Here is a 12,678-nt window from a genome sequence, read left to right on the forward strand (position 1 = left end):
CAATTGAATGGCCACTCCACTGGCCAGCAGCAGAACTGACAGTCAAGCGCATGATTAGTGGTAGACAGCATGGGAAAACATTTGCGTTAGCTTATCTCAACAAGTGCTCATTCTATATGAATTCCAAATGTATTATAAATTTCATTATCCCTCTCATCCATCTGACTTCCCCAATAAAGCTCAACTCTAGAAAATGTGAAAGTCCTGTGGGGCTGCACAGACACTGCAAGGGTTAACTGTTCATTTAGTGTAGTGGAGAGGAGAACCAATTTAATTTACCCAGTCCTTCATTCCCCCAGCAGATGGTGCTATCACATGATCCAGTGGTCTACTGTACCATGGTGTCATCACGTCCAAAACAGGGCAATGGACCCTGTATTGGGCTTCATGACTTCAGGCCCTCAAAACGTAGGAGCATCGAGAAGAAGATACTGCCAGGACCAGTCTAGCAGCGTGGAGAAGCAGAGGATCGAGTAAGAAGATCTTCTTTCTATGTCCCCTAGACCTAAATAAGCAATCTACAGTTGCAGTGCGAGTGCAGCCCCACTGCAAGGGATTATTTTTAAAGCATATTTCAACTTTTGCAGTCAAATTTCAGAAAACTCCATTATATGATTGTTATGTCTTCCCTTTCACACAGCATGCCTAAAAAAGTGGAAATACACTTTCATTTTCCCAGAGTTGTGCTTTAAATCAGCCAACCCTTGGCTATTTATGATGCCGGGCGCTGCTCATCTCTGCACAGTGTTGTCATACTGCATATGTGGACGAACAAGCCACACATGTACGGTAGCAGAATTTCCAGAGAAGATAAGCAGCGCCTGGTCCAGCATAAGCCACAACACTGGTGACATCTAGAGGTTCCATTAAGTTTTAGCTGAATCTTTGGGTAAATTAGCATGTTTATTTTGTATTCTTACCACTGCGTTTTTCTTTTTTTTCGGACCAAAGTGGTGGTACTTCAGTGGACTGCTCAGGGGTACTCTGAGTTCTGCTCCTATGACTTGTTAACCAGCAATCCTGCGAAGAACAAACAAACTATTATTCTTAGTCACATCTGCAAGTAAAGAACAAAGATACACCGATCAGCCATAACATTATCCACTGACAGGTACAGTGAATAACATTGATTATCTTGTTACAATGGCATCTGAAAGATGGTGGGATATATTAGGCAGAAAATGATCATGTCCCTGAAGTTCATGTCTTCAAAGCAGGAAAAATGGGCAAGCGCAAGGGTCTTATTGACTTTGACAAGGTCCAAATTGTAATGGCTGGACGACTGGGCCAGAGCAACTCCAAAACTGCAGCTCTTGTTAGATGTTCCTGTTCTGCAGTGGTCAGGACAAGTGGTCCAAGGAAGGAAGAAATTCCCTCTTACACCAGAAGAGTTTTCCTCGTACCACCTGTTCCCGGGGACAACTCCAAAAAATTGTTCCATCCTTTTTTGTACTAGAGCCAATAGTCATTAGGACCAAAAACGTGGGTAAATCCATTCAGCTGAGACACGCATAACAACCATTTTATACTGTATCTGAAACTATATATATAAAAAAGTTTTGTCTTTACAAAAACTTTAGGGAAATACAAAAAAATGTTTGATCAAAGATAAGATCCATGGCAACCAATTCTAATTACAACAATGATGTCTCTAGTGTACTGCCATAGACATACTGGGGTTGATTTACTAAAACTGAAGAGTGCAAAATCAGGTTCAGCTGTGCATGGTAGCCAATCAGCTTCTAACTTCAGCTTGTTCAATTAAGCTTTAACAAAAAAAAATATGGAAGCTGATTGGTTGCTATGCAGAGCTGCACCAGGTTTTGCACTCTCCAGTTTTAGTAAATCAACCCCACTATTCTTATATTAGAACTATCAACATACCTTAACCACCTCCCACCCGGTCAACAGCAGATTGACGTCCTGGAAGTGGTTCGGTTATCCTGACTGGGCGTCATATGATGTCCTTCAGGATAACAGCCGCTGCTCGCCCGTGGGGGTGTGCATCGCGGCGATCAGTGGAGCAGTGTGTCAGTCTGACACACCGCTCCACCGTTATTGGTGAAGAGCCTCCGGCGGAGGCACTCTACCACGTGATCAGCTTTTCTTCTCGTGTCAGACACGAGGAGAGCCGATCGGTGGCTCTCCTGATGGGGGGGTCTGAGATGATTGTTTATCAGTGCAGCCCCCCCTCAGATGCCCACACTAGACCACCAGGGAAGCCGCCTGGACCACCAGGGAAGGGGGCAACATGTGGATGGCCAGGTATTTACCCCATGACCATCCACATGTGCAAATAAATGCCCAATCTGTGCCAATCAGTGCCCACAAATGGGCACTGACTGGCACCATCATGTAACACGTGAAAATGTGTAAATCAGTGATGCCCAGCAATGCCACCCATCAGTGTCATCAGTGTCACCCATCAGTGTCCAGCAGTGCCCACCTATCAGTGCTCATCAGTGCCCATCTGTGCCACCTATGAGTGCTGCCTATGAGTGCCCATCAGTGCCACCTATGAGTGCCCATCATTGCCACATACCAGTGCCACCTATCAGTGCCCATCAGTGTCACCTATCAGTGCCGCCTAAAAGTGGCCATCATCAGTGCCTGTCAGTGCCGCCTCATCGGTGCCCATCAGTGCTGCCTTATCAGTGCCTGTCAGTGCAGCCATATCAGTGCCCATCATTGAAGAAGAAAATGTACTTATTTACAAAAAAAATGAACAGAAACAAAGAAAAAAAGTTTTTTTTCACAATTTTCATTTTTTTTTATTAGTTGCGCAAAAAATAAAAATCGCAGAGGTGATCAAATACCACCAAAAGAAAGCTCTACTTGTGGGAACAAAATGCTAAAAAAGATGTTTGGGTACAGTTTTGTATGACTGCGCAATTGTCATTCAAATTGTGACAGCGCTGAAAGCTGAAAATCGGTCTGGGCAGGAAGGGCAGGAAGGTATCTAAGTGCCTGGCATTGAAGTGGTTAATCAGCTAACGACCGCTTTATTGTAGCTTTACTGCTACAGGACGGCCAATCTGTGCAGAATCACACACATACATATATATATATATATATATATATATATATATATATATATATATATATATATATACACATGATTCTGCACTTTTGGGTAGGGGGTGCTAATGCGCCACCAGAATGCTGTTTCTGCTGTGATTAGTCACAGGAGAAGCCGATCAGCAGATGCCGGCCAATGGATGACCGCCGGCACCTGCTGATTGCAGAGGAGACACACTGGATGGAGCTCAGCCATAACTTGTGAATGTAACCGGCTCTCAATGGAGCCGATTCACACACTGGGGCGACCGCGGTCCAATTTTGAAAAGGGTCCTGTTTTTTTTTGTTTCCGGTTCAGGTTGAAATTCAACCAAAAATATGTAGCTGAATAGCACCTAAATTGGTAAACAGAAACGCACAGGATGCAGTGTGCAGATGTGAGCGGCCCCATTGTAATCAATGTATTTTCATGACACATGCATTTTTATTCACTGCAAAAAATGCACAAGTGTGAATGGACCAAACCCTAAACCTAATACCTAATCAGTGCTAAAAATATGCACTGTCACTGTACTAATAACACTGGCTGGGAAGGGGTAAAACATCAGAGGCAATCAAAGGGTTAAATGTGTGCCTAGCCACAACACTATGTAAACAATGCAGAGCTCTGTCCTGTCAGCGGGGATGTGCTGAATTTTGTTTCCCTTCAAATCCAGGAATAAAATCCAGCACATCCCTTAGTTGACGCAGCACACTGTACACACAAAAACACTGGCTAGGCACACATTTAAACCCTTTGATCACCCTAGATATTTAACTCCTTCCCAGCGAGTGTCATAGGTACAGTGACAGTGCATATTTTTTAGCACTGATCACTGTATTAGTGTCCCTGGTTCCCACAAAATGTCAAAAGTGTCAGTTAGTGTCAGATTGTCCACCGCACTATTGCAATCCAGCTATAAATCGCTGATCGCTGCCATTAAAAAAATGATTGCAGTATATATCATATAGTTTGTAGATGATATAGACTTTTGAACAAACCAATCAATATGCACTTATTGAGATTTTTTTCAACCAAAAATATGTAGCAGAATACATATTTAGCTAAATTTACAAAGAAATTTGATTTGTAAATTTTTATTTTTTTAATTGGATATGTTGTATAGCAGAAAGTAAAACATTTTTTTTTTTTCAAAATTGTCAGTCTCTTTGTTTCTAAGCGTAAAAAATACTGCCAGGAAGAAAGCTCTACTTGTGGGGAAAAAATTATAAATATTATAAAATTATATAAAATGAATTTATATTTATATGCAGCTTTGCCTGACCGCACAATGGTCAGTTAATGGCCTGGTCATGAAGGAGGTAAATCTTCTGGTGGTAATAAATACGACTACGCAGAAAACGTTTTTTAAAACAAAAAATATAAATTACTCACAAACACTAAAAAAAAACACCATAATATTGAGTAATTAAAGAGGAAGTAAACCCTGATGGGTTTACTTCCTCTTTTTTTCCCTGCAAAGGTAAAGCATAATGGACTACTGTGCATCGCATAGTAGCTCATTATGTGTCACTTACCTGACACAGGAGCCAGCGAAGTCGCCGCTGTCCCCTGTAGTCCGCCGCATCCATGTTGCTTGTGGCGTCTCGCAGCTCCGACGAATCACAGCGGCGCAACCGCGATGACGTCACTCCCGCGCATGCGCACGGGAGTCGCGCCTCGCAGCTCCGCCGCTGTCATACGGCGAAGCCGCGATGACGTCACTCCCGCGCATGCGCACGGGAGTCGACAAATTTGGCAAATCCATTCTTGGATTTGCCGCATTTAGTGCGCATGCGCGCCGCTGTCTACGGCGCATGCGCCGTAGACAGCGGTGCCCATTTTCGGGCAAATATCTCCTAAACCATATAGGTTTAGGAGATATTGCTTGGACCTACAGGTAAGCCTTAATCTAGGCTTACCTATAGGTCCAAGTTGTTTGGAAGGGTTTACTTCTTCTTTAACTCCAGTGTGTTTTACCCAACATGAAAAACTGCTCTTCTGGAAGAATGGTCAAACGTTCCCATAGCTGAAGCTGAAGCTGTTATAGATGCAAAGGGTGGGCCTGCACCATATTGAACCCTGCAGACTAATGCCCCATACACACGGTCGGACATTCCGACGACAAAATCTGTCTGATTTTTTCCGATGGATTTTGGCCCAAACTTGTCTAGCATACACACGGTCGCACAAAGTTGTCGGAAAATCCGATGACGTAGAACACGTACGACGGGACTATAAAGAGGCCAGTAGCCAATAGTTTTCTTATTGTAATTTATTCTGAGCATGCGTGGCACTTTGCCCGTCGGAATTGTCTACACACGATCGGAATTTAAACGATCGGATTTTGTTGGTGGAAAATTTTAGATCCAGCTCTCAAACTTTGTATGTCGGAAATTCCAACGGAAAAAGTCCAATGGAGCCCACATGCGGTCAGATTTTCTGACAACGCGATCCAATCGCACATTTTCCGTCGGAAAGTCCGATCGTGTGTACAGGGCATAAGACTTGGATGCAATTAAAGTTCATGTGCGTGTAAAGGCAGGCGTCCCAATAATTTTGGTAATATAGTGTATATAGTCAATACTGGTAATTTCAGTAAAGTTAGGATAAGTTGATAAAATAATGGAATAAAGTGATCATAACTGGCCATACATGGTTCAGTTGTTTCAGTTCAGCTAGCCAGCTGAACGGAAAAAAAACTGAACTGATTCCCCAAACCACACCTTCAATATAGATGACGGAATTCTACCCTCTGTGCCATTGTATTGGGACAGCATGATTCCTGGGTGGCGGGCACTGATTGAATGGAGATTTTTCCACCAGGACCATACACCAGCCTTAAAGCTAGGCAAATCTCTTAAAGAGGAACTGTAATCTGCTTCCATCATTTGTAATAAAAAGATCTTTGCCATTCTGAAGCTTCCCTCCAACCACTTTGCATATTATTTTATATATACTGGGATTCTGTACTTGCCAAATATGCTGCAGAAATCTCCCTCCACTTAGTCTGGCTGCAGCCATTTTAACTGTGGGCAGCTGAAGCTGCTGCCTGTTCACCTCCTGGATTTACACAGGCACACACCTCAAACTCTACAGCTCTCATTGGCCCTCTTATGACTCATCCCCCCCTCCCTTCCTGACAAACTCTCACAAGAGTGAGACAGAGAGCTGTGCATGATGTCATAACAGGAAGTGGGCTGTATAGGGTATTTATTTGCAGAAAAAAAAACGTTTTACTATCCAAAGTTTAAACAACAAGGGCAGAAGATTAAAGTGGAACTTCAGTCATTTTTTCATCTAAACTACTTACATCTAGCCATTGGATATTAAATTCCACTATGCGTGTCTGGGACTGGCAGTCCTGCATTGCCATCTCCTGGAAGAAATAGATATTACAGTCAGTATTTTTGAATAGCTTTTATAGTGATTGTGCAGATTTCATCATAAGGAAAACTATGACTACTGCATGTTATCACAAAGCACATGTATACCGTTTTATTTTCTTTAGGTCTGTCTATTACTAAATGTTTACATCTTAGTTCTTAGAAATCAATGTTCTTGCTAAGTTATGCAAAATTAGATGTTACTTAAATGCAAATGTCAGCCAATAAATCCAGTTTTAGCATGCTCTGCATTATTTAAAATTTAAAGTAAGCTATTTTAGTTTAGCATGGAAAAGGGAAGGGCTAGAAATTATTCTGGATTCGCAGCTCTAAAAAATCTGTCAGTGTCCCAATTGCCAAATATCTTCATCGCTCCTGACCTAGTGACAACTGTAAAATGTGGGTTTATCTTCACCATCTGGCCAGTTGTCACCATAGCAGATAGGTGATCTCCCCACTGGGCACATATACAACAAAAAACAATCAAAGGTCCTTTCACTTTTAGAGAATTAGAAAATGTTTTATCTGTTCTACTTTAACCTCCCTGGCGGTATGATTATTTCAGATTTTTGGTGCTGTAAGCGGTACAATGTTTTGCATGTAAATTTAGCATTTTATATTGTAGGCCTGTAATTCTAATGCCGCGTACACACGCTCAAACAATCCGGTGGAAAAGTCCGGCAAACTCAAGTCCGCCGAACAATCCCCCCGTGTGTAGCCTCCGGCATACTTTTTTGACCCGACAGTACGGCGGACTTCGAATTTCGTGTTGCACATCAATCTGCCCGCCGTACTCGCATTTCGGCGGACAATCCGGCCGTGTGTATGCCAGTCCGCCGTTCTTTTGAAATGAGCGGACTTTTCCCGCCCGGAGAAAAGTCCGCTCATTTCGAGCGGGTCTCCAGGTAGGCGGGGCCCGCGAAGGAGACATCGCTGGCCCCGCCGCCTGGTATGGACGTAAAGGGGTACCCCCAACGCCAAAAAAAATCAGCGTGGGGGTCCCCCCCAAGTCCACAACAGACCCTTGTCCGAGCATGCTATCCGGCCGGCCAGGAAAGGGGGGCGAGCGAGCGCCCCCCCTCCTGAGCCATACCAGGCCGCGTGCCCTCAACATGGGGGGTGCCTTGGGGAAGGGGGGGCCGCGCGGCCCCCCCACCCCAAAGCACCTTGTCTCCATGTTGATGAGGACAAGGGCCTCTTCCCGACAACCCTGGTCGTTGGTTGTCGGGGTCTGCGGGCGGGGGGCTTATCGGAATCCGGGAGCCTCCTTTAATAAGGGGGCCCCCAGATACCGGCCCCCCACCCTATGTGAATGAGTATGGGGTACAATGTACCCCTACCCATTCACCTGTAAAATAAAAGTACAAAAAAAAACACAACACACGAGATAAAATACTTTATTGCACAGCTCCGGGGGTCTTCCGTCTTCGGGGGTCTTCTCGCCGGACTCCTCCGCTATCTTCTTGTAGCTCTTTTGCTAGCGGAGGAGTCCGGCTTTCTTCCTCCCCGCCGCCAGCCTCTTCTCCCGACTTCGGGGGTCTTGTCCCCCTCTTCGGTTCTTCTGCCGGGCCACCGCGCCTTCTTATAGCTCTTTTACAGGCGGTGGTCCGGTCTTCTGTCGCCCGCTGCCACCTTCCGTTCTTCTTCTTCTTCTTCTTCTCCTTCTTCTCCTGGAGATGTTGACTCAACGCTCTCTCCGGCCACAATGCCAGGGACGCGCTGCGCGGCCACTTATATAGGGACAAGGGGCGGTGTCACATGGCTTTATGTCACATGGGTTGGTCACATGGGTTGATGTCACATGGGGACTGTGACATCGTAAGGGGGCGGGGTCACCATGTGACACCAACCCATGTGACATAAAGCCATGTGACACCGCCCCTTGTCCCTATATAAGTGGCCACGCAGCGCGTCCCTGGCATTGTGCCCGGAGAGAGCGTCGAGTCAACATCTCCAGGAGAAGAAGGAGAAGAAGAAGAAGAAGAACGGAAGGCGGCAGCGGCGACAGAAGACCGGAGAGGGGGACAAGACCCCCGAAGTCGTGAGAAGAGGCTGGCGGCGAGGAAGAAAGCCGGACTCCTCCGCTAGCAAAAGAGCTACAAGAAGATAGCGGAGGAGTCCGGCGAGAAGACCCCCGAAGACGGAAGACCCCCAGAGCTGTGCAATAAAGTATTTTATCTCGTGTGTTGTGTTTTTTTTGTACTTTTATTTTACAGGTGAATGGGTAGGGGTACATTGTACCCCATACTCATTCACATAGGGTGGGGGGCCGGAATCCGGGGGCCCCCTTATTAAAGGGGGCTCCCGGATTCCGATAAGCCCCCCGCCCGCAGACCCCGACAATCAACGGCCAGGGTTGTCGGGAAGAGGCCCTTGTCCTCATCAACATGGGGACAAGGTGCTTTGGGGTGGGGGGGCCGCGCGCCCCCCCCCCTTCCCCAAGGCACCCCCCATGTTGAGGGCACACGGCCTGGTACGGCTCAGGAGGGGGGGGGCGCTCGCTCGCCCCCCTTTCCTGGCCGGCCGGGTAGCGTGCTCGGACAAGGGTCTGTTGTGGACTTGGGGTGGACCCCCACGCCGATTTTTTTCGGCGTTGGGGGTTCCCCTTTAAGTCCATACCAGGCAGCGGGGCCAGCGACGTCTCTTTCGCGGGCCCCGCCTACCTGGAGACGCGCTCGAAATGAGCAGACTTTCCTCTGCGTGTGTGGGCGAGTCCGTTCATTTCGAAAGTATGGCGGACTTAGTACGCCGTATTAGTCCGCTGAAAAAGTGCCGTGTGTGGGCAAGTAGCCCGTTCGAAAATTCCGACGGACAGTTTGGCGGACGTCCAACAGACTAAGTACGTCGGACAGACGGCTACGTGTGTACGCGGCTTTAGGAATAACTCTCTTAAATCTGTCCAAACAAGAGTCTAGTAGACATCCCGGGTATGATAACGTTTGAAAAAGGAATCATAATATAATAAATAACTATAAATAATTATAACAAATAATAATATAATAATAATAAAAATTATTCAATAATGTAATCAAATCAAAAACACTGAAATTTGCTCAGTTGCAGAATTGTCGCTGTCACGCACACTCAGTAGGGAACCGGCTGTGAAGCCGAAAGGCTTCACTACCGGTTTCCCTTAGGACGGATGACGGTGGCAAGACCCGACAGCCGATCTAAAAATCGGCTAGGGTGCCGACATTGTGGGCTCCCTGGACAGGTAAATGTCTATACATTAAAAGTCAGCAGCTACATTGTTTGTAGCTGCTGCCTTTAAAAAAAAAATTCCCCAAGGTGGAACACCACTTTAAAGCACAAGTTCTAGTTGACACTTTTCCAATTTGGAGCAAATTTGTGTGGCAAGTCTCTAGCAGGGGCACAGTTGCAGTGGTGGGTCTACATCAAGAGCTCTGCAAGTCTACAGCATGAAAATTCCGCCACAGTAACCCCTGTGGTGGGATGACTATAGCACAACATAACTGAACCAGAACTTGCAGCAGACTTGCAGAATGTTTGCAAAGAAAGTTGATCTGGAGTCATGCAATGTGGACTTGCTGCAATTGTGCAACATGCTGTGCAACATGCTAATAGCTTAGCAAGTCGTCTTCAAACTTGAAGCTCAATTTCTTTCTACCTGGGTGTAAGTGTTGAACAATTCAACAAGTAATCTTTGTAATAGAGTCACAAAAATAATTAGCTTAAAGGGATAGTAAAGCTTTAAGATTTTTTACCTTAATTACTTCTGACGTGACGTCATTCCAACACATGCGCGCAGGAGCCGTCAGTCACGGCACACGCTGGGGGAAGAAATGGCACAGCGCATGTGCCAATGGCGACAAGTGAAATATCTCCTAAGCGGCGCACGTTTAGGAGATATTTCCACTACCTATAGGTAAGCCTTATTCTAGGCTTACCTATAGGTAAAAGTCACCAAAAAGGGTTTACAACCACTTTAAGAAAACTGTATACAGGGAGTCATGGTGCCAAACAATGAAAAACAGATGGTAGGTTTACATCAGGGGTAGGCAACCTCCCCCTCTAGCTGTGATGAAACTACAAGTCCCATGAGACATTGCAAGACCCTAACAAGCACAGGCATGACTCCTGGAAGCCAAGGCATGATGGGATTTGTAGTTTCACCACAGCTGGGGTGCCGAGGTTGCCTACCCCTGGCTTATATACACATTAAAACCGGCTCTTACCTTTTTAGTAACAAAATTGTCCATTTCACGCTTACTCTCCTCAACAGAAAAGGTCTGCAGAATGCTGCGTAGTTGGGACAAACAATCTGAGGATGAAACAAGTATACAGAAAATAGTCATAACTACAAGCAATAAAATAGTTTAGGCTAGATACACGTATAGTGTGCCTGTCAGAAATCCATGCTTTTCATGCACCGAAGAGCTCTGCAATCCTTCATGGGCTCCCCAGTCATTGTGAACTTGCTTGCTGCTGCACGATTCTCATGCGTCGGACAGCCCATTGAAATGAATGAGCTGCCCTACAAGCGGAGTGCAGAAACACATACACAAAGTGTAGCCTTAAATATGAGACTGAACTCAAGAATTACATATAAACATCACTTGATGCAGTCATGCGCTAATCAGAAAACCCAATAAATGTACATGGGCGGCACAGTGGTGTAGTGGTTAGCACTCTCACCTAGCAGTAAAAAGGGTCGCTGGTTCAAATCCCAACCACGACACTACCTGCCTGGAGTTTGCATGTTCTCCCTGTGCCTGCGTGGGTTTCCTCCAGGTACTCCGGTTTCCTCCCACAATCCAAAGACATGCAGTTAGGTTAATTGGCTTCTGTCCAAAATTGGCCCTAGTATATGAATGGGGACCTTGGATTGTGGGCTCCTTGAGGGTAGGGACTGATTTGAGTGTTCAATGTACAGGGATAGGGGCAATTGTAGACACTCACTCAGGTTGAACTGGATGGACTGGTGTCTTTATTCAACCTTACTAACTATGAAACTATGAAACTATGAAAAGAGTGCAAGTGTTTTGTGTTATGTTCATTTAAGCCCTGCTCAACAGCAACCTAATTAGAAAGGCAAGGCCAGCACTAATAGTCATTAGCAGGGGCGGACTGACCATTGGGCCACTCAGGCACTGCCAGAGGGCCCCATGCCACTAGGGGGCCCCATCAGGGTTGCCAGCCTCAGTAAAACCAGGAACAGTATGTAAAAAATCTGTGTTTTGTTTTACATCTGTCTTTGAATTGTCCCTTACCGACATCCTTTTGGTCTAAAAATCCCGAGATTATAGCTGCCCCACCTCTCCAGTACCTTCTCAGCCAATAGAAACACGTCTGTGTGTACTGTGTGATTGTATACTGTGTGTGTGTGTTTGTGTATACTGTGTGGCCCCATAATCTCTGATTGCCTGGGGGCCCCATAATCTCCTATTGCCCAGGGGGCCCCATGAGTTGTCAGTCCGCCCCTGGTCAGTAGCCACACAGACACGCTGGTAGGAGGAGAGCAGGTTGAGCTACTGCAGCTTCATTATGTAGTGAGCAGGCTGGAGGGCTGCTTTTGACCCAGCTAGATGCTGCTGCAGTGGAGGTTGAGGACCTGTTTGTGCTGCCAGGCAGGTGTATCTGGATCTCAACGCTGTCTGCACAGAACAGCAAATTAGTTGGCAGGTAACACAGTTTCCCACATATGTATTTAAAGTGGAACTTTAGTCATAAAATTAGGTCCTGATAGATTACTTCAAGTTGGCTCCTTTTGCAGGTATAGCTATGTAAAACATTAAAAATAAGCGCCTGATTGGCTGAGACACAGGAGCAGCGCCATTGGTTTCTGCTGCTGTCAATCAAAGTCAGCTAGCCAATCAGGGGAGAGAGGGGGCGGGCCGGGTCAGGGGTCCATATCTGAATGGACACAGGGAGCTGTGACTTGGCTCAGGTGCCCCACAGCAAGCTGCTTACTGTAGGGGCACTGAACAGCAGGAAGGGGCCAGGATCACAGAAGAGGGACCCGAGAAGAGGAGGATCCGGGCTGCTCTGTGCAAATCCACTGCAACAGAGGAGTTAAGTAAAAAATGTTTATTATTTTTATAGAAAAAAAAAAAAGATATTTTGCAATCACTTTAAAACAGAGTTCCATCAAAAAATTGAACTTCCGCTTATCCAGTTCCTCCCCCCTCCGGTGTCACATTTGGCACCTTTCGGGGGGGGGGGGGGGGGAGCAGAAACCTGTCTAATACAGGTATTTGCTCCCACTTCCGGCTA

At 46.0% G+C, this 12,678-nt stretch overlaps 1 protein-coding gene across 2 annotated transcripts in view; it reads right to left on the bottom strand.

Moving 5' to 3' along the window:
- Positions 1-12,678, bottom strand: part of LOC143930856 (receptor-interacting serine/threonine-protein kinase 2-like) — an 89,287-nt gene that overhangs the window by 18,761 nt on the left and 57,848 nt on the right. For both annotated transcript variants that reach the window (XM_077455504.1, XM_077455496.1), the window contains 3 exons: positions 10,641-10,726; positions 6,372-6,437; positions 921-1,020 (listed from right to left, as the gene is read on the bottom strand). In XM_077455504.1, coding sequence (XP_077311630.1) covers positions 921-1,020; positions 6,372-6,437; positions 10,641-10,726 — 252 coding nt within the window. The remainder of the gene's footprint in view (positions 1-920; positions 1,021-6,371; positions 6,438-10,640; positions 10,727-12,678) is intronic.

The sequence above is a fragment of the Lithobates pipiens genome, unplaced genomic scaffold, assembly GCF_037356315.1.
Source record: "Lithobates pipiens isolate NorthernLeopardFrog02 unplaced genomic scaffold, aLitPip1_a1.2 Scaffold_10, whole genome shotgun sequence".
NCBI lineage: Eukaryota > Metazoa > Chordata > Amphibia > Anura > Ranidae > Lithobates > Lithobates pipiens.